A 21,741-nucleotide genomic window follows, 5' to 3' on the forward strand; every position below is an offset into this window, starting at 1 on the left:
TCCTCTGTAACTGAGCCTGGCTCAGATGCACAGCCACCAGTCTCTGCCTCCTGAGTGCTGGGGCTGCATCCAAACCATCATGGAGGTTCTGGTACTCAATCTCAGCAATTCTTTATTACAGTCACAGCAAAGAGACAAAACAGACATCATATTGGATACAATTTACATGAGGTAAGTTCCTAGAAACATTCTATTGTTTATGTTTCACAACACAGCACAAGGTAAAGTTCATTGGCATCACGGTTATCACCTTCACTGTAAAACGGAAACCATAGAATTTACATACTTGATAGGAACTAAATAGTACAATAACACTAAGGATCTGAAAAAGTGTTGGTATCTACTCCCCCAGGCCCAAGACTTCAGGGAGCACCAGTGGTCTAGGATCCAGGGAGGAACAGAGGCTAGGGTATTGGAAGCCTAGGAAGTCTGCATTGGGGCAGTTGTTTGTTGGGGTAGCAGGCTGGTTTGTATATAGCATGAAGACAAAGGGGTACGCAAAAAGCATTACTTTGCATACACAGGTTGGAATGAGGGCAAGAAGGGGTTATCAGTTCAAATACCAAAGAGTGCCTGCCTAGGTGGAAGTGCAGGGAGGGAACAGGAATGTTGTAGCAGCAGAGGTCTCTTAGTTTTTCAGCTGACAGACTGGTAGCAAAATAAGGTGTGTTGCCGCTAGCTTTCAGACAGGGAGGAAAAGAATTGCTGGCGTTTAAAATGATGTGACCTTTTGTCCCTATGAAGTAGATCCAGGTTTTCCAACCCAAGTCAGGTTGAAGGTCCTATTCCTATGATAAATCTCTCAGATGTTTCGAGCTACAGTCACACCCAACTGACATGTTTGATTCTGAAATTTCTCGAAAGCCAAATACACACACACACACAACATACTGGAGTAGACTTGATGAAACTTTACCTTCCAGGACCTAATTAGCAAAGTCAAATATTAGGAAAGTCAAATATTAGCCCCCCTCAGCCCTATCCAGTTGCCCATTGCAGCATCTAAACCCAGTACAGCATCTTTGCCCCCAAACTAACCTACAACCATTTAGTGACTGCAAAGTTTTATTCTCAGTGAACTTATTTCCATTTTAATACTTACATAATACATTTTGCATTTGTGTGGGAGGCAGGGGTTAATCTGTAGGAGTTGGCTGCCTCTTTACAAGTGGGTTTGAGTGACTGAGCCCTGTCAACAGCCTTGCTTTAACCCACGGGGACTTAGAAGAGACCCCACATTTATTTTTTTACACCAACCTAGAGTATAGGAACACGATTCATATAAAAAATGCAAAATAAAATGACACAGGCATAGGCCTTTGAGGATGTCATTCAGGGCTACACTGCTATGGGGAGTGGCAGAAATGGAGCAGAGGAAGGTACTCAGAACACACAAAGTCTTAGTGGGTGCTGTTGGAAATATTTCCTTCTTAGGTTTTGATGAAGCACAGCATTGAGGTTAAACTGATGTACCACTAAGGGCTCATTCCTAGGCTAGACATTCTGACATATATTTTCAAAAGTAATAGACAAGCCGGAGAAGAACTTTCTGTCATCTTCTGTCAGCGACAGAGGAATGGGGCTGTGGAGACTTGGCAGAGCTGAGACAAGTGGCTGAGGGGCAGAGCAGCTCCTCAGCATGCACAAGGCCCTGGCTGCCATCTGTGGCACCACAAAACAGGGAGTGTGGGTTAGCAGAGGTCTTACCTCACTTCGTGAGAAAAGAGTCATTGTCTCTGGAAATCTGGGAAGAGATAAATTACTATAACCTCGTAAACAGACAAGCAACTGGATCAAGAAAAAGAACCAATACTGGTTTGTATTTAGAAGTGAAGGTCACTGAAATGGTAAGTCAAAAGATAGAAAAAGTTAAAATGATGCCACAGACCTCAGACATATGGGATACATCAGATACAGGGGCACTGTGCAGACATGGGTGAGGGCTTAGGAGGGTGGCCCACAGACTGTCAATGGCTTTGAACATCCCATAGAATTAAAATATGGAAAAACCGCAGTAGGGAAGTTTGGTTCATAGAATCTATAGATGAGAGCTCCATGGTTGGAAACATCATAAAATGAGAGAGTGCAAGCTTCACGGTCCAGGAAAACTCCAACACGAGTGGGAGGATGAGTCAGAGAGAGGAGCAAGACACTGGCATTGTGGGTGACAGAACACTCTTCAAAGGCATTATATACAGACCTGTCTGTCATCCCTATAACCCAGTAGCCACATTTGGGCTGATAATTTGCATGCTGTTTATCATCAGAATCATCTTTAACTTCATGTTTAGGTTGATAATTCACATATTGTCTGTCCCCAAAATCATGTTTGTATTCATCGTCAAAGGTGAAAGGGGAAAAATGTACATGTCGTTTAACATTAGAATTATATTTGACATTGAAGTTCTTTTCATTTGCTGCAGAAAGCTGGGGTTTAGCACATTTTCCATTATTTATTCCCAGGAGCCAGGCGTCACATCTAGACACGTCTACTTCCCAGTAATGTTTCCCTGAGTGAATAGCTGGATACCCTATGACGCCCAATTTGTAGGTGTTAGAAATCTGAGAATTTCTTTTATTACCATTTCGATGTTGTATTTGTCTTTTGTCTTCATTAATGACAATGTTTTTATCTTGTGTTTGATTCGGGGTCACGTGAACTGCAGAAAAATGAGACATAAATTAAGAGTCACATGGGAGGCAGGGTACTGCCTTATTGGTTAAAGAAGGAGCAGAAGCCTAAGGAGAAAGTGAGGAGGAACATGGAGGAGCCGAGTTTAAAGTCAAAGAGAGGCAGATTGCTGTGCATATTGGGAGCAGTAACATAAAACGTAAGTATTAGTAGAGAAATAAACTCTGAAAGACATTGAGACGAGAGAGGCTGATGGAGGGATTTCTCCTTACCCCAGTGGCGCTGGGCATCCCGGAGCCCTGAAATGATGAAAATGCACAGAATTAAATGCAAGCAAGGGAATTAGAACATTAAAGTCAATGTGCTCTGCAGAGTGGGGGAAGATCTGGAAACTGTGACATGGGACGGGATGAATGATGATGTCCATTATATATGATGACATCACTGGGACACACTTTCTGTTCTTCTGAGTCCCTCTACCCATGCTCAGAAACATCACTTTCCATCCAGAGAGTGCAGCCCCAGAACCCCTAGAGTCCCCGAGGTACCACAGAATGTAGCTGCTCTCACCTTGAAACACTTGCAGCATGCCTTTCAGATCCGGAACTCGGAAGATCCTTCTCTGTTTACTTGGGACCATTTTGGGCTGTTTCAGTCTTAAGTTCTGACTCCTAGGGACAAAAGATTGATATCCACATCTCAGATAGTGTGACCTCTAACCACCATGGACTTCCTATTACTCCCTATTATTCTAACCATAGAGGTCCTGGAGCTCTCCTGAGAATTCTGAGCAGGGAAAGAGAGGGTAACTATGCAGATGTGACACACTCATGACCTCTCCTACTTACTTGCTGTGTAATGTTAGTAAAGTCGTAGATCCTTACATCAAACGACTTATTCCCACTCTCCCTTTCCCCCACCCCAGAACCCCTACTAACATAGGTAAAAAAAAAATAATGTGTGGGCTGGGCATGGAGTCACAAGCCTTTCATCCCAGCATTCTGGAGGCAGAGTCAGGTAAATTTCTGAGGTCAATGTCAGCTTGGTCTATAGAATGAGTTCCAGGTCAACCAAGGGTACAGAGAGAAGACCTGTCAGAAAAACTAAAGCAATAGGCAGGCAGGCCGGCAGGCAGACAGAGAGAGAAAGAGAGAGAGAGAGAGAAACAGAGACAGAGTCAGAGAGACAGATAGACAGACCGAAATAAAGAAAGAAGCAAATAAATAAATGCGGTTTTCCAGGACAGGCTAAAGTCAGGGTGCAGAAGCTGCTCCGGGGTAGGAGAGTCATATGAAAAATTATCTGGAGAAAGCCAAAACTTCAAACACTATGTTACTATGGACACTGTTGGCCAGATCTGAATGTTTAAGATTTTTTTAAGATGACCATTTTGGAAAAGATGACAGGAACATCAGACTCATGCTGACATGAACTTCATATGTTCAGAAGGAGCCTGCTGCCGACAGCCTGGGTGTGATCTTTACACACAAGGGCACAGCTTTCCAGTCTTCTGAAGTGTGTGGTTCACACGGAGCCGTTGTGCCCACTGTTCTATCCCCATGAGAAATACACAGATCCACAGGAATATTTCCCAGCATACAATTCTGTGAGCACTGCAGACAAGGAAGACATACCCTATCTAGGATGAATCTGTGAATCGAGTACCTGTGAGCTGCAGACAGAGCCAGACACAAGCACAGAGCACGAACAGAATGATGGAACCACAAGGAGTCTGAAAGCTCCTGTGGCTCCATTTGCCTCTTTCCACTGCTGAGCCTGACTCTGTGACTTCCCTTCCCAGACCCCTAAAAGAGAATCAAATCTGTCCCCAGCAGTTACAAAACAGTCAGAGTTGCCTTTCCCTACCTCCTCCTCCTTCTTATTGGAACTTCAGAATAATACTTTGTCTAAATTCCCCCAAACCTACGAGAGATTTATTCTAGTCAGATACTAAATCATTCTCACCACACAACAGGGCTATTCTTCCATGTCAGCCCACACATACCTTGTTAGGACATGATTCACACCCTAGAGAGAAGGGAGACAACACAGTCAATAACATGTTCTGCATGTTCTTGCAAATCCTGGTCACACTCTCACTGGGTGCAGAGACAAAGTCAAAGAGAATCAAATCTGTCACCAAAAGTTCTCCAAGACATGAAATAAATACGATGCTAGGCTCATTAATTGTTTTATAAGTACACTAGTACAATATTTTCAATCTCATACTATAAGAATTTGGAGACCAAAGCTGAATAAGTGAAGGTCTGAAAACTTACATAGGTTTTGCTGTGCATACAACTAGACATATAAACACATGTGTCTTTTCCAAGTTTCATGTCAGCTACCTATCACCATCCTTGCAACTAACATGTCTTGGAAGCTTATTTCCATATTATTTCAGTCATTTAGACACAATTTAATATGTCAACAATGAAGGAGCCACAAGGGTCAAAAGCTTAGATTGTTTGATACTTAAGTCTAGCTAACCATATCTCTCTTTATCTTCTTTCTCTGTAGTTTTCCTGGCAAGAAAAGAAGTCACTCTAAAGAGACATGTGTGCCTCTCAATTTGACAAACCACTGAATCAATGACTCCCTCTAAAAGTGGAATTTCTGCAGGAATCTCACACTGGGAGAAGGAAAGCACCGATACCAGATGCAGAACTGACCTCCTAAAAGATTTCACGCTGTTTTGTTACTTGCCAGACCACGTAGGCCTGAGTCTGTAGCTGATAATGACGGGAGAATGATGGACAGGACCACGCCTTGACAAGGACTCCTCATGTGTGCATGTATTCGGGTCTCACTTAGAGAAAATGAAGATGGACAGTGTGCTCTTTAAAAATATTTTTGTCCATCTTCCAAATGTGGCTACATTAATAAATATCCCCTTTCTGCCTTCCAATATTAACATGGCTCTTTTATATTTACAGATATCAATGCCCGACCAACCAGGTCCACTTTGATATGTTTAGTAGACAGCTCTGTGAATCCTCTGTCCCCAGATTGAGACCTAACACTATGCAAGTGTTCTCACAGGTGCGGATTCCACTGGATATTGGTAGAGTTAACTAAAGTTAAATTCTTCGAGAAATGTGATCTTTCTCCTTACAGATAACTATTACTAGGAGCTCCTTGGGTGTGGTTAAACTTCCTACGGAAGTCCACTTTCCGTAGTGGATTTGGCGTGGTTTAGGCTTCTACAGGTCTTGGGTTTGGTGTCACAGCCAATCCCAGGTCTTATGTGCTGCTGCTAAGTTGTGTCCAGAAGACGCTGTTTCTCTTGTACTCATCCACCGCCTCACGCTCTTGCATGTGTTCTGCCCTCCTTCTGCAATGATCCCTGGGCCTTTAGATTAGAAGTGGACTATGTATTTTCTATTTAAACCTGTAAATCCTGTAGTCTCTTCCTCTATCCACCTTGACCACATTTGTTTTTCACTATGTAACCCTGCTGGCCTGGAATTCACTATGTAGACCAGGCTGGTCTTGAACTCATCTACCTTCTTTTGCTTCTGCGTTCTAACTGCTGGGATTACAGGAACGAGCCAGGACACCTGGCTGCAGGTTGGGAAGCTTATATTTCATTTTCAAGGTTATGTTCTTTTCATGTTTTTTGTTTCTGTGTATGAGAAGCTCTCATGTCCTGGGATCACAGGCAGTAGATGCATGTAGTTTATGTAACATAACCCAATAAATGTGGATCCATAGTAAAAAGAATTCTGGGAACTAGAATTCTAGGTATAGGAGAAAACTGATGTTTAAACTTGTCCTCACTGAGACGTCTGTATGCTCACGTTCACTGAGTCATTATGATAGCAGATAAAATAGAGTCCATTGGAGAACAACCAGAGGAATGGAAAAAATATGATATGATAAACATGGACGTTAAAATATTAGACATTCAAAGCAAGTATTGCCATTTGTGGCAACATGGCTGCACTCGGAACATTTATGTTATACTAAACCAGCTGGGTAAAATAAAAAAAAAACACTAAGTGATGCTATTTAAGTAAGTGTCATGTCCAAAAACTGATCTCACAAGAGTAAGGATTATTATTTGGTTCATTAGGGGCTGGAGGCAGAGAATGGAAGGCAGATTCTTTGATCAAGAGATACAATTTCAGGCTTGCAGAGTATGGTGACTGTAGTTACTACCTATCTGAACTAGCTTAGTTTAGCCAAAACATGTTTAATTCAATCTAATACAGGTGATAAATGAGTGTCCTCGATAATAGTTAAATCAACATGATGGAAACCAAGAAGTTAAAGGAGCATGAAAATTTCCTGGAAGTACCAAGAGATTGACAATTCAGACAAAAGAAACAAATTCTTACCGAGATTTTCATCACCAGACTATACCTTTGGTTTAAATGATTTAAAAGTGTGATAGAGATAAAATACAATACAAACTTTATACCTGTTAGAATAAAGAAGACATCTTTCATCTCAGAAACTCAAAGACAGAGGAAAGAAAATCTCCGAGATCTTGGATAGCAACTCCCCTCCCACTGACCAGACCACTGAATCAGGGCAGTGGGGTGAAAGGCTTCAAATGTCCAAGGGGAGAAACCATTTCCAGTAATTTCTTTTTTTTTTTTTTTTTTGGTTTTTCGAGACAGGGTTTCTCTGTGGTTTTGGAGCCTGTCCTGGAAAAAGCTCTTGTAGACCATGCTGGTCTCGAACTCACAGAGATCCACCTGCCTCTGCCTCCCAAGTGCTGGGATTAAAGGCGTGCGCCACCATCGCCTGGCCATTTCCAGTAATTTCAAATCCAGATAAAGTGACTAATGACTGTCGGATATGCTTCACGCATGCTCACATTTCAGCAGGGGAGTAACTACCCATGATGCAACAGATCTTCTCTACAGGGTTCTGCTACTGTACTGTACTGATAAACTAAAACATGCAACTTCCTCTAGCCATCCATGCTTGCAGTGATTCCCCAGCCTTTGAAACTGATTCAGGAAAGAGTTCAGGGAGGGTCCAGAGAGCCCTACTGTCCTCACCAGGGAGATCACAGCAGCACAGAGGGAGGGAAATGGCTTCCAGGTGTCCTGACTCTCAGATGCCAACCTCCTGCAGTCTTACCTGCAGCATCTCCATGGTTGAACACTGCAAGCGATGCTCCAGATCTGAGATGAGGTCTCTCACTGACTCCCTCTGCTTCACCAGCTCAATTTGAGAATCTTCCAGGATGTCTAGGATGTCTTCCTTCTCTTTCATCAGCTTCTGCAGCTCATTCTTCTCCTTGGAGTCCAGGAATTCCCGCAGTCCTTTAAACTCCGACTCAACGTTTTCTACCTCACTCTGTATTTGGTTCTTTAGGGATTACAAAAAGGGAGATTTATTCAGACTGTACTAATTGGACAGAGAGACAGAAAAAAAATTGTTCTGATTGGGAGTTCTCATGGGAAATGAGTTTGGCTTGGGAAGGGAATCTTAGGGAAGCATGTGTCTTTTTTCAGTATCTGTTCATGATATTCCAAAATACAGATCTTAGGTCATATTTACCATGGTCTTTTATCCAAATTGGGATGCAAGGCTGTGGCTCAGTTTTCACACAGGTGTCCCTGATCCCTATTCCTGTCTGTATACTCCTCATTCTGCCTCTGAACCCCTGAGAAAAAGTATCTCCAAGGATAAAACTGTGACTGTTCCCAATCATCTCCCCAACAATCAGAGTTCCATAATGCACCACAGGATCGAGTCCCAGGACTCAGAACCATTCACACCAGGCCCCCGCCATGATGTCAGCTCCTCACACAGCCAGGCTCAGCTGTCATGCACTCTCTGTGCAGTCCCAGCTCCAAGGGAACAGGCAGAGAGGACAAATCAAGGCCTCTTGTCCCCATCTGCCACCAGGGAATGAAGAGCCAGGGAGCTTCTCGCCCAGGCCCCTCCCAGGCATCAGGCTAACTCCCTTAGGAGGTAGGGTCTCTACTTGCCTCCCAGGAAACTCTCTCCTTCTGAAGGTTGTTTTCCCACTGGCCACATATTTCCATATTATCCATTTGCATGACCAGGGCAGCCAGGAGCATCCCCTGTGGGAGAGGAATTGTATCAGAGTCAAGCTGTGTGCTTAGTAGGACAGCTGCTACCAGCCAAAAGCCAAGAAATCCTTCTGGAAAGACAGGAGGTCTAAGACTGTTCTCTTTTTAATATCTTGTGCCATGATTTGTGCACATAAAGTAGGCAAATCTTCATCTTCAGCGCAATCAATTTTTGCATTTACACACACAAGCCCCAGACAGACAAAGACACAGAAATGTGTCCCAGTCAGTCATTCCACTAAGCACAAACTGGTTTGATGGAGGAAGGTCATTGGTTAAATAAACTGCCTTGGCCCTGATAGGTAAGAACATAGGTGGGTGGAATAAACAGAATAAAATGCTGGGAGGAAGAGGAAGTGAGGTCAGAAATCATGCAGCTCCTCTCAGAGCCAGAAGCAATAGCTCTGCTCTCTGAGGCAGATGCCATGAAGCGAGCTGCCAGATCAGACATGCTGAATCTTTCCCTGTAAGACTGATGCTACACAGATTATTAGAGATGGGTTGATCGGGATATGAGAATTAGCCCGTAAGAGGCTAGAGCTAGTGGGCCAAGCAGTGTTTAAAAGAATACAGTTTCCGTGTAACTATTTCGGGACATAAGCCATGCGGGCGGCCGGGTGCCAGGGACGCAGCCCCGCAGCTCTTACAACCCTGGTTACTTTCATTCAGTTATCAATAAACTGGAATAATTTTGTTATGTTTTCTTGTCTTTCCTATAAATGTATACATACATCATATGCCTTGCTGTTGATACATGCACATTCTTAAAAAAAAAAACTGGATCTTACTATGTAGGCCTGGCTGTTCTGGAATTTCTGTCTAGACCTGTATAACCTCAAACTCATCCCTTGCCAGAGTTCTGGGATTGAGTCAAGCCCTACCATACTGGTCACATGCACTTTCTTTTGTCATTTCTTTTTCTTTTTATGAACTGTAGTTTTTTCTGTATTTAATATATTTTTCTTCACTGATTTTTTTTTATAAAATATATTTTGTTTACAGATTGCTTGGCCTGTACACCTCACAGTTTCTTTCTACCTGCTCTCCCACTCAGATCCATATTCTGTATGTCTCTTGCTAAAAAAGAAACAGTCATCTAGGAAATAATAAGGGAATAAAAATAAATACAAGAAGAAATACTTTGGAATTTGACAAAACAAGCAAAATAGAAAAAGAGCAAAATGAAAAACATAAGAAATGCATATAAATGCAGAGACACACAGGTTTCCAACTCATGGGAATCCCATAAAAACCCAAGCTTTAACATTAAAACAAAGGAACTGTAGAGTAGAAAAAGCAAAAAACAAAAATAAAACAAGAAAATAATACCAAAAATCTCTCCCAAACAAAAAACCTAAGAACAACAACAATAACAACAACAACACAAACATAGCAATAAAACGAAACACCCCAGTATTGTTTGACATCCATCAATCATAGGTGCCTAAGTAGAAAGAGAAGCTCACTAATATGCTAAGTCTTCATTTTCCAAAGGAGCAGAGAGGTGGGTTGAGTCTCTTGGAAAGGACTGACACCCAGGTAGCTCACTCCAGTTATTTTATCTAAACATGTACAAGGTTAATAGGGCTGGGAATTAATGAAGTTATCTTGCTCTTGCTACCTTTGATTTGTAGTAAGGAGGGCCTCTTGTTCATTTCCCAGCTATCCAGTAGCTCCGATCCGAAATAATCATACAGAAAATTCATTATTTAGATTACTGGTTGGCCCATTAGCTCTAGCTTCTTATTGGTTTACTCTTAAATATTAATTTAACCAATATCCATTAATCTCGATTAATCTGTGCATCACCATGAGGTCGTGGCATACCAGTAAAGTTTCAGCATGTCTGAAACTCTCAGCATTCAGTTTAGTTTTCCCTTGCCTGGCGAAGTCCTGCACTGCTATAGGTCCAAAGCAGTTTCTTTATTCATTAATGGTAATCACAGCAAACAGAGGGAAATAACACATCAGAAAGGAGATATCCTACACAAATCTCAGCTTTGTTTGACTATGGCTAGGAATAATCAAAAGTAAAACTTTCAGTTCTTCCAGAAGTATTTTAGGACTGAGTTTTGTGCAGCTGCAAACTCTCATGTAACACCAAGTATAGATTCCCCAGACAACATTCTTCAAGGTTTAAACACTCTCAGAGCACTTTCTCTGCTTCTACTGATTAACACAAACATAGCAAAGGCTTTGATGAAAAGATTTCACTCAAAGCCAGACATAAAGGCTTAACTGTACATATGACCACAGTCCAGACTTAACAGTTGAGAGGAAGAACCTCCAAATATGGGTTCCCTTAAAGTTGTTCAGTCATTAGTCTACTGCTGAGAAGGGGAGCTGTAAAAATAGTTCATTTCCCCATTGATACTCCATTGGAGAAAGTAAGTTTTCATTTACAAGTAGCTATCAGTTGCAGATTGCTTCTGGGTTAGGGATGGCTCATGTTCCCACTTCTCCCATCTTGAGGATCCTATCTGGTGCAAACCCTGGCAGGCGTGGTGCATGTTGCAACAGTCTCTGGTTGGGACAAATGCCTATATTCTGGGACTTAACTACAGCAGGAACTGGGCAGGACAGAAACCCTCCAACAAATGGTACCAACGTGTGGGTGCCAGTATCCACATAAAGCCTGACAGAGCTTGGGAAGTAATTCTAGACAGAAAAGAATAGAGTTAAGCATGGCTTATTGATAGCAGCATTTTCTCAGGTGAGTTCTGCTTGCTAGAGGCAATCATTTAAGAGAGGCTTCCTGACTCAGCTTTAGCTGCAAAACCCTGCAGCTCTTTAAAAGGTCCATTCCTCGGACTCCTGAACAGCCACAGCAGAAGCAAGATGTGAGTGCCTTGCTGAAAAAGGTACTGAGCCATGTGGTTAACATAGACAAGAATAACAAGCTAATATAAGTCATAAGAGTTAATACGAAGCCTGACTACTGGGCCAATCAGTTTATAACTAATGTAGACCCCTGCATGATTTTTTGGGGACTTAACGACTGCGGGAACTGGGCAGGACAGAAAACTCAGTCAACAAGTCTCCATAAATTTACATGTGGGCTCAAAACAAACAAACAAACAAACAGACAAAAAAACAACCCAGAAAACAGAGATCCAACACAGAACTTTCCTCTGTGCATCTCACTATGGAATTCTTTCCACGTTTCCAGGATGTTTCATCTGCCACACACATTCTCTCCACTGCTGTGTGTCAATCATTTACTAGTTACATGGTTGGAAGTCACTGGACTGGATGTTGGGTAGTATGAATGAATCTGACATAAACAATGAAGGACGACAAATATGGAATAAATAACCTGTTCTACAATTGGCTTTTCTTGATCATTGACTCAAATTCATAGGGAGAGTTACAAAACATTTTTTCCATCTTAATATTTGTACTCCAGGTTAATTCTTATACAATTAAGTGGAATAAACCATCATGTCCTTTTAGGATTCTAAATAGAATGATGTAACATCCCCAGAGCCTATGATGTCCAGGTAATTGACCTGTCACACCAAGTGGAGATTTCCCATCTGTTACTGTGTCCTGCTCTGTGTCCTACACCCTCCCCCTTCCTACCTTGTATTTATTGGCCACCTCTTCAATGAGAGCTGTTTGGTGTCCACGGTGCTCCTGAGATCTCTCACAAAGCCAGCAGATGGCCACCATGTCCTTCTCACAGAAGAGCTGGAGTTTCTCTCCATGTTGTACACAGACATTCACCTTCTGCTCCTCCTCTGGGCTGGACTTGAACTCCTTGAGCCTCTCCACTATGTTGGTAACATGCCAATTAGGCCTCAGATCCTCAAACAGGTAACTATCTCGGCACACAGGGCAGATGCCCTCCCCTTCTTTGCCTTTGCTGGACTCATAGTTCAGAGTGATGCAGGCTCTGCAGAAGATGTGGTTACAATCGGCACTCACAGGGTCTTTCAGAAGCTCCAGGCAGATAGGACAGGTCACCTCCTCCTTGATCATCTCCAGGACTGATGAGGCCATTGTTGCTGTGATGCTGAGTCTGTCTGTCTGTACTCCTGACACTTCTGCTCAGGTACCTGAGTGACTGGGAGGATGAGAAGGAGGACAAGTGAACAAGGGAAAATCAACACGGAACCGCGAATGATAAGGGAAAAGAAGAAAGGAGAGAAATACAGAGAGAAGTTAGAGACATGGCAAAAAAAAAAATGCTGTCATACTTTAAGTCCTCTGCTATATTTCATCCAAAATGACTAATTTCAGATGCAAGATTGTTATTTCCTTTCACTGAAGACCAGGAAGATCGTGTTTCCTTCCATCAGTCTCGTGTAATCGACCTTCTCTCCTTCCCTTTCTTTCCCAGGATGAAATCACATCTTCAGTGTTACAAGCATCAAACTACTCACTTATCCCCCACTATACTTCTTCTTTCATCAGCACCAGTCAGTGCGACCTTCTGATCCTGTTCACCAGTCTCTTACCAGAGAGACTGGTGCTGATGTAGAGTGTACACAGCCCATCTCCTGATTCACATAGGCAATGATTTTTCTTATTGTTTAAGAGTGTTTATTACTTTGTAGATGATCCTAGTAGACTTCCTGGCACCCACGTAAAGCAGGTCACAGCTACCTGTAACTCCAGCTTCAAGGAATCTACCAGCTGTAACCACCCCAACCATCCTTTCAAATGTGCATACACATAGGCAGGCCCACAAATATACAACTTAAAACAAAATGAAACTTAGTTTACTTGTTTTGTTTTTACTTTTTCTTTTTAGACCAAAGTGTTTGGTTTTGAACCAAAGGCTACTCCCCTATTTCTCTTCTGTCAGGTTCAGTGTATCTGCTTTTATTTTGAGGTCTTTGATCCACTTAGATTTAAGTTTTTTGCATGGTGATAGATATGGATCTATTTGTATTCTTCTACATGCAGATATACAGTTAGACCAGCACCATTTGTTGGAGATGCTTTCTTTTTTCCATCGTATATTTCTGGCTCTTTTGTTTTGTTTTGTTTTTCTGAGACAGGGTTTTTTAGTAGCTATGGAGCCAGTCCTTGAACTTGCTCTGTATACCACACTGGCCTTGAACTCACAGAGATCTTCCTTCCTCTGTTTCCCAAGTTTTTTGCGATTAAAGGCATGCGGCACCACCACTGTCTTATTTCTGGCTTTTTTTTTAAAATTAAAAATCAGGTGTCCACAGTGCGGTGGTGGTGCACACTTTTAATCCCAGCACTCGGGAGGCAGAGTCAGGCTGATCTCTGTGAGTTTGAGGCCAGCCTGTTCTACAGAGTGAGTTCTAGGAAGGCTCCAAAGCTACAGAGAAACTGTCTTAAAAAAAAAAAGTTAAAAAAGAATCAAGTGTCTAGAGGTGTGTGGATTTATGTCTGAGTTTTCAATTCAATGCCATTGATCACCATGTCTATTTTCATGCCAATACCATGTTGTTTTTATTACCATAGCTCTGCAGTACAACCTGATATCAAGGATGGTGGTCCCTGCAGCAGTTCTTTTATTGTTCAGGATTTGTTTTTCCATATGAAGCTGAGGACTGTCCTTTAAAGTCTGTAAAGAATTGTGTTGGAATTTTTATGGGAATTAGTTGAATCTATAGATTGCTTTTTGTAGGATGGCCATTTTATGTCCATCCTACAGATCCATGAGCATGGGAGATCTTTTCATCTTCTGATACCTTCTTCAATTTTTTCAAAGACTTGAAGTTTTTATCATACAAGTCTTTCACTTGCTTGGTTAGAATTACCTCAAGAAATTTTATATTATTTGAAGCTATTGTGAAATGTATTGTTTGTTTCCCTGATTTCTTTCTCAGTCTGCCTGCCATTTTGTACAGAGTTCTTTTTCATTCCTGAATCTATGATGGTGCCATGCCATGCCCTGCCCTGCCCCGCCCTCCCTTGTCCCACAATCTGTCCTGCCCCGCTCCCCATCCAGGCCCCCCTGCCCTGCTTTGTCCCATCCTGCTCTGCCCTGCCCCGCCCAGCCTCAGAGTCAGAGCCACATTCCTTCTCCTTGGACTTAAGCAGGTATGATGGGCCTGAGGGTCTCAGGTCATGGTTTGTAGTAATCTCCATCTGTGGTGGTCTGAAAGAAACTGGCCCCCAAAGGGAGTGGTACTACAAAAAGGTGTGGCTTTGTTGGAGTGGGTGTGGCCTTCTTGGAGGAAGTATGTCACTGTGGGAGTGGATTTTAAGATTTCCTTTGCTCAAGTTATGCTCAGTGTGGTAGACAGTTTACTTACTATTGCCTGAGGATCAAGATGTTGCCTGAGGATCAGTTCCTCCTCCAGCACCATGTCTGCCTGCACACCACCATGCTTCCCACCACGACAATAATGGCCTAAACCTCTGAAATTGTAAGCTAAGCCCAATTAAATGTTCTCCTTTATAAGAGTTACCATGGTCATGGTGTCTTTTCACGGCAATAGAAACCCTAATGAAGATACCATCTATCAGTAGTTTGGTGGTGAGAAACTTATAAAGCAGCTTCCATATGCCACAGTGGTTCATTTCACATACCCATGACCTCATAGACACTCTGAGCACATATCTAAAAGAGAGGCTACCATTGGCCTTCATACTTTGGAAGGGGAAACGATAAAGCCCCCTACAATCCTTCCTACTAAGGATGCTAACAAGCTGCATAGCTGTTGCTGCTGTCATAAATGCCTGCAGTTGAGGCCATAGAGACATTTTCAGACGTGGCAAGCACTGAGCCCTGCCGTTAGAACGATATGAAGACTCCACCACTGTACCCACTCAGGATCAGAGTCACTAATCAAGTGCCACCCTTATATGGAATGTGTAAATCCTTCCCCATAGATTCTAAACAGAAAAGTTTGCAAGAGTTAGTTGCTCCATAATATGCAGGCATTAACACAGACACACAGACACACACACACACACACCACAAACAAAAAACAAACAAACAACAAAAACCAAAAACATCAAAAAGTGAGAAACATCACCTTATCAAAGGACTATTATCATATTCTAGCAATTGACTTCAGGGGATAGAAATAATGAACAGCCGGGCGGTGGTGGCGCACGCCTTTAATCCCAGCACTCGGGAGGCAGAGGCAGGCGGATCTCTGTGAGTTTGACACCAGCCTGGTCTACAAGAGCTAGTTCCAGGACAGGCTCCAAAGCCACAGAGAAACCCTGTCTCGAAAAAACCAAAAAAAAAAAAAAAAAAAAAAAAAAAGGAAATAATGAACAATCCAGACAGAAATTCAAAATAACAGTTAATGAGGAAAACCAGAAAATTGACAATTCTATAGAAAAAGCACTAAAATTCTAGAGTTTAATAATTCATTGAATGAAACTGACCCTGAAATAGATTCAACACAGACATCCACAATCAAGCAAAAAGTCTATCAACAGAGTTAGCTCACTTGAAAGTATCATGTCGAAATAAATAAAAAACCAGTAAGAGTAAGACAGAAAAAAAATCCTACAAACAAACAAATGTGAAATCCATTAGTGTTCAGCAACTACCAGTGAACATGGGGCTAGCCTTGGAATGTTACTGATGTGCCCAGTGAGCACTGAAGAAAACTTATTTTCAAAATTTAAGGGAGGGGCATGAAGTTGGATGGAAGGAAAGGAGGGGAGAATCTGGAAGAAGCTGGGGAAGGGGAAAGAATATGATCACATTTTAAAAAATATTTTTTAGAATAAAAAGATAAATAAATAAACATACCCATCTCAAAGTATCATGTAAAAGACAGAGGTTAAGGAGAGAACAAAGGGGCACTGTTCAGAGTTCTAAGTGCTCCACAAGGAAATGAAACAGAGAGGAGGCAGGCAGGAAATCAGCAAGGGATTGCACTCACCCCGCCAAGCACAGGACACTCCCCCCACTGACAGCCTTACAAACAGTCAACACTGCTCTAGAAGGAACCTCAGGGCTACAAGACTGGGTCTCATGATGTAAGAAGACCGAAATGAAATATCTTCTTTAACCTCAGTGGTATAAAACTAGAAATCACTACAAGAGGGATTTGGGGAAAACTCACAGACACATGGAAATTATACAACATTCTCTAAACTAATGAGCAAAGAAAAAATCAAAAAGAGGTTTAGAAGCATTCATCTCAAGGAATTCCATTGGGTACTGCAGACAGTCTAAGAGGGAAGCCCACTGGGACAAAATTACATTAAATAAATAAAAAACAAATAAAGTCTCAAGTAAATAACTTAATTCTTGACCTCAGGGAAGTAGAAAAAGAAGACTAAGCCAAAACTTACATGATGGGAAGAGAATGCAGAAAACAGAAATACAACAAAAAGAACAAAAAGACCCCAGAAAAATGTAAGGAATCATCATCTGAGTTGTTTCTCTCTGTCTCTCTCTGTGTCTCTCTCTGTGTCTCTCTCTCTCTCTCTCTCTCTCTCTCTCTCTCTCCAATTCATTTGAGGACAGGATTTTCACTATGCAGTCCCGGCTGCCCTGGAACATCTATGTACATCAGGCTGGACTAAAACTCACAAAGACCTTCTTGCCGTTGCCTTCCTAGTATTGGGATTAATGCCATGTGCTATCTGCCCAGCCGGCACAATATGCAATGAAATAAACAAAACCAACAGGATCATAAGGTTTGTCGACGTCTCCTGGGTGCCCAGATTAGTTTTGATAAAACCATGAAATCCCTGATCAAACTGGGTAATCTCATGGTTCTCATGATATTTTATAATTAGACGTTTTCCAAACCAATCAAGAATCTAATTTCCATTATTTAGAGGTAGAAAAGGGGGTGGCAGCAGTAATGTGCACCTGCCTCTCTAGTGACAGGAGGTGGGGATGGGGGCCGACTGAGCCAGCCTGGGCAACAAAAATGTATCACCTCTCTAAGAGACAACAGGAAAGCGGTCACTTCTGGGAGAATCTTCAGATATGCTACTCTAGCTAGTCTCCTTGTCCTTCGTCTGCCCATCTTCGAAGGCCCCCTTCCCTTGGAACTGGACCCAAGGCTTGAAAAGAGCCTACCCCTGAGCTAAGTCACAAACATTTTAAAAAATATTTTATAAATGAGGCTCATTGAGTTGCCATAAAGGCGTTCAATTTCTGATCCTCTGGCCTTTTGTGTAGCTGTAATCTCAACCTGGACTGAGCACTGCTTCAATTTTCAGGAAATGGCTGAAGGAGAAGAAAACATCAGCGGTCATGTCCTGGCTTGGGGCTATCACAGGGAGTCAGTGACTAGCTAACAGGCTCACAGCCTCTAGCTCTAAATCCAGAGAGGAGCCCTAAGAGTTCCTAGGGCAGAGATTCTCAACCTTCCTAATGCGGTGACCCTTTAATACAGTTCCTCATGTTGGAGTGACCCCAACCATAAAATTATATTTGTGAAAGGCTCAAGGAACCCCAAAGGGGTCGCGACCCACAGGTTGAGAACCATTGTCCCAGCGACTGTGGGAACACCACATTATGACACAAAAACATATTCAATTAAAGAGGCTCTGGCTTAGCTTAGCTGTAGAGAAAGGAACTGTGTTCGTCAAGGTACAATTCAAATTTATAGATTATGAAATGGCAGGAGGTGACTGGACCGGGCAAAAAGCCATCTCTAAACCAGGCCTCTCCCTCTCCCCCACCTACAGTCCCTTCCGCAGGCTCCTCCACCTGTATTTTAAGCCTGAGCCCGACAGCCCCTCACAAACTCACCCAAGCAAAAGCAATGCCTGTCTTGAAAAATCCTCCAAACTCTGCACCTAATATTGCTCAGCAAACCATCAGCCAGCCTGAAAGTGGTAAAATACGGAGAATTAACGCACCAATCCAGAACTTCAAAGTACTTCCGACTCCAAGGAGAAGAAACGAAAGTTTGAGCCCAGGAAGAGAAAGAGAAACTACAGAAGAAGGACAGACCAATAGTATGCTTCCGCATAAGCATACCCAGCTCCACCTACTGAAGGAACTCCCCTCAGATCAGCATAGCCTGTCTGGAGAGCTCAAGCAATCAGCTCTCCCACCCTTAACTGTTTGTTTTGTTTTGTTTGAATTTCTGAAGCCAGTTGTTCAGGGTCAGGTCAAACTGACCAAACAAGATCCAGACCTGTCTGGAAAGTCTTCTCTTGGGCTCCTCTTGCACCTGAGCTCCTGGCTGGGTTTTGCTTTGCAAGGCAGGTGTGGCCCTAAGGGAAGGAAATGCAAGGTGAGGGAAAGGGAGCCCTTACAGGATGAGAACTGAGAGGAAGCTGCAGGTCAGGGCAGCTGCTCACAATCAAGATTTCCACCCAGCAGGGACAGGATGGGAGGAGCCCATGCAGAGCCCTGCAGAGACACTTCCCACACTCACAGCAGTGAAACTAGCAAGCTGCAGGGGCTCTCCAGCTGCCCAGGGGTGTCCTGCAGATTAGGTGTTTTGTTGCTGCCCAGAGCAGGGCCTCTGCCCAGTGGTGATCTGATACATTGTATCCCTTTCAGGAATCCCTCCCCAGAATGTCTCTGCAGGTCCCCTTTTGAGTTAGGATTTCCATTACAGAAGGTTGCTATTGCCTCAGCATCCCCTGAATTAGAATCTGAACTTGTATAGAGCTGGGGATGTGGTTGAATTGGCATGTGGATGCCTAGCAGGGTGGAGTCCTGGGCTGGATCCTGAGCACTGTGCACACCCAGGTGTGCTGACACGTGAATGTGTCTGTCTTAGTCACTCTTCTGTTTCTGTGACAAACGCCACGACTGAGGCACCTTATAGGGACAGTGCTTCATATGGAGCTTGCAGTTTCAAAGGGTTAGAGGTCATGGCCACCACAGTGGGGAGCATGGCAGCAGGCAGGGAGGCATGGTGCTGGGGCAGGAGGTGAGAGGTCACACTTGAGACACAAACCTGAGCCAGAGACAAAGAGACACTGGGAATGCCCAGAATGTCTTGAAATCTCAGAGCTCACACGCATGTCACATATACTTCAATACTGTCACACCTTCCAATTTGTCCCAAACAGAACCAATAACTGGAAATTGAGTATTCAAAGATATGAGCCTATGGAGGTCATTCTTATTCTAACCACCACAGGATTCCTCTGCTTTGGAGCTGGCAGCAGAAGGATTAGGAGGTCAAAGGGCATCCTCAGCAATAGGTGACTTTGATGCCAAGACAGCCTGAGATACAATGAGAATTATCTAAAAACAGAAACGCTATATGAGGAAAACAATGAGCTGTTCCCATTTCCAGTCTCCCCACCCCCCACTCGTGCACGCCTATCTCATGTGTTCCTTATATTCTCAGATCTATTAAATATGACATATGGGGCAAGAACGGATATGACAGCGTAGTCTGAGTTTTGTTTAACAAACCTGTCGCCTCCTCCTCTTTCTATTCTTATTTTTAGAGACGGGCTCTTACAGTGCACCCCAGCCTGACCTCTAGCTGAGATTTAACTCCCTCCCCCTCCCCAGTGCTGAGCCCCTGAACTTTTGCTCTTGTTTTAGTTTGGTCTTTGGACTTCAGGGATTGAACCCAGGACCTTGTGAATGCTGGGCCAGTGTTCCATCCCTGAGCTAAACCCCTAGCCCAAACTCCACATCTTGATGAGGTCAAGAGACTGAACTGCTGTTCTTGCTGTGGACACAATGGCTGTCAATCAACATTATAATCTGATTCTTCTGAATTGTTAATGATTATATAAAATTCTTTGCAACTTTTGTTTGGTTTTGTTTTGGAAGTAAGGATTTATTTCACATCCCAGACTAGCTGGAGCTCACTCGTGTTCAGCGTGGTCTCCAGCTGCTGAACATCCCAGACTGGGCTGGAGCTCGCTCCTGTTCAGCATAGTCTCCAGCTGGCAGCACTCCTCCCTCAATCTAGCAAGTGCAGGTGTTAGAGGGAGGAGCCACCATCTTTGTCTTCTACAGAGTTGAACCAGTGCCTCCTCTGTTTCTTCCTAAGGCCTTCTTGGTAATTAAAAGCATAAAAGGCTCAGACAGCCATCTACCGCTTCGTGAATTTTCTTAGACACAATTCCACTCCCATCTCCATGCAAAGATTTGACTTTGTGGTCAGGTCTGCCACCAGCCTCGAATCTCGGTGACAAGAATGAAGGCAGCTGATGCATTCTCTGCCAGCATGTAGTGCTAGAATCTCTAATCTCCATGCCACCTTGTATCTGCCTCTCTGCTGCCACACATAGAGACAAGATGGAGCTCCACTCAAAATGAGTCCCCAGGAGCTGCCTTGCTGGTGCCACACTAACCTAAGTGAGTTCTCGTGATAGAGAATCTAGTTTTTTTCATATGTCTGTTCTGCCTCCTGCCTGGAAATCAGAGAGTCTGGCTATAGGCTTCTGCTGTGAACCTAAGGCCACTTTCACCCTAAAAAGTATTAGAGAAAATGTATCTGCCACAGGGACCCTGATACTCTCCAGATATCCCTCCATTCAGTCTTTCCTGGTGCCAGGTCCTGAACTCTCCTGGAAACAGCATGGTGTGCCCTTTCTGTCTCTCTGCCTACTTAAGGCAATCTGACTCCAAATAAACTCCTTATTGTGCAGTAATCCCTCAGAGTGTCCCCTTGAACCAACTAACTCATCCAAAATCTGGCACATTCCTCTTTAAAAGCAAAACAAAGAACAGCAGGGTTTTCCTCTGTAACTGAGCCAGGCTCAGATGCACAGCGACCTGTCTCTGCCTCCTGAGTGCAGGGACTGCATCCAAACCATCATGCCAGGCTCTGGTTCTTAATCTCAGCAATTCTTTATTACAGTCACAGCAAAGAGACAAAACAGACATCATATTGGATACAATTTACATGAGGTAAGTTCCTAGAACTATTGTTTATGTTTCACAACACAGCAAGGTAAATTCATTGGCATCACTGTTATCATCTTCACTATAAAACTGAAACATTAAGATTTACATACTTGATAGGAACTACATAGTACAATAACACTCATTCTCTCAAGAAATAGATAGGAAAACTGTTGTTATCTATTTCCCAAGACCAAGACTTCAGGGAGCACCAGTGGTCTAGGATCCAGGGAGGAACAGAGGCTAGGGTATTAGAAGCCTAGGAAGTCTGCATTGGGGCAGTTGCTTGTTAGGGTAGCAGGCTGGTT

The 21,741-nt window shown here is 43.1% G+C and overlaps 2 protein-coding genes across 5 annotated transcripts in view; both read right to left on the reverse strand.

The window, feature by feature from the left end:
* LOC142849492 (tripartite motif-containing protein 30A-like) overlaps positions 1-21,741 on the reverse strand; it is a 77,954-nt gene that overhangs the window by 38,422 nt on the left and 17,791 nt on the right. The window contains exon 1 of one of the 2 annotated variants that reach the window (XM_075971726.1): positions 18,353-18,575. The exons of the other annotated variant lie outside the window; for it this stretch is intronic. Within the exon in view, the coding sequence (XP_075827841.1) occupies positions 18,353-18,575 (223 nt within the window). Of the gene's footprint in view, positions 1-18,352; positions 18,576-21,741 lie in introns of those variants that run through there. 2 annotated transcript variants of the gene reach the window in all.
* LOC142849495 (tripartite motif-containing protein 30A-like) lies at positions 96-18,530 on the reverse strand. Of its 3 annotated transcripts, none has more exons than XM_075971736.1 (8): positions 18,463-18,530; positions 12,271-12,754; positions 8,584-8,679; positions 7,727-7,957; positions 4,638-4,660; positions 3,203-3,303; positions 2,905-2,931; positions 96-2,660 (listed from the first exon to the last, which is right to left on the reverse strand). In XM_075971736.1, exons 2-8 carry the CDS (start codon positions 12,688-12,690, stop codon positions 1,945-1,947), a joined length of 1,614 nt encoding a protein of 537 aa, XP_075827851.1. In that variant the 5' UTR covers positions 12,691-12,754; positions 18,463-18,530; the 3' UTR covers positions 96-1,944. The 3 variants fall into 3 exon arrangements, with proteins under 3 accessions (XP_075827851.1, XP_075827850.1, XP_075827852.1); XM_075971735.1 differs by lacking the exon at positions 18,463-18,530 and adding an exon at positions 18,353-18,441; XM_075971737.1 differs by lacking the exons at positions 8,584-8,679; positions 18,463-18,530 and having other exon boundaries at positions 12,271-12,696.

Source organism: Microtus pennsylvanicus, chromosome 5 (genome assembly GCF_037038515.1).
Source record: "Microtus pennsylvanicus isolate mMicPen1 chromosome 5, mMicPen1.hap1, whole genome shotgun sequence".
Classification (NCBI taxonomy): domain Eukaryota; kingdom Metazoa; phylum Chordata; class Mammalia; order Rodentia; family Cricetidae; genus Microtus; species Microtus pennsylvanicus.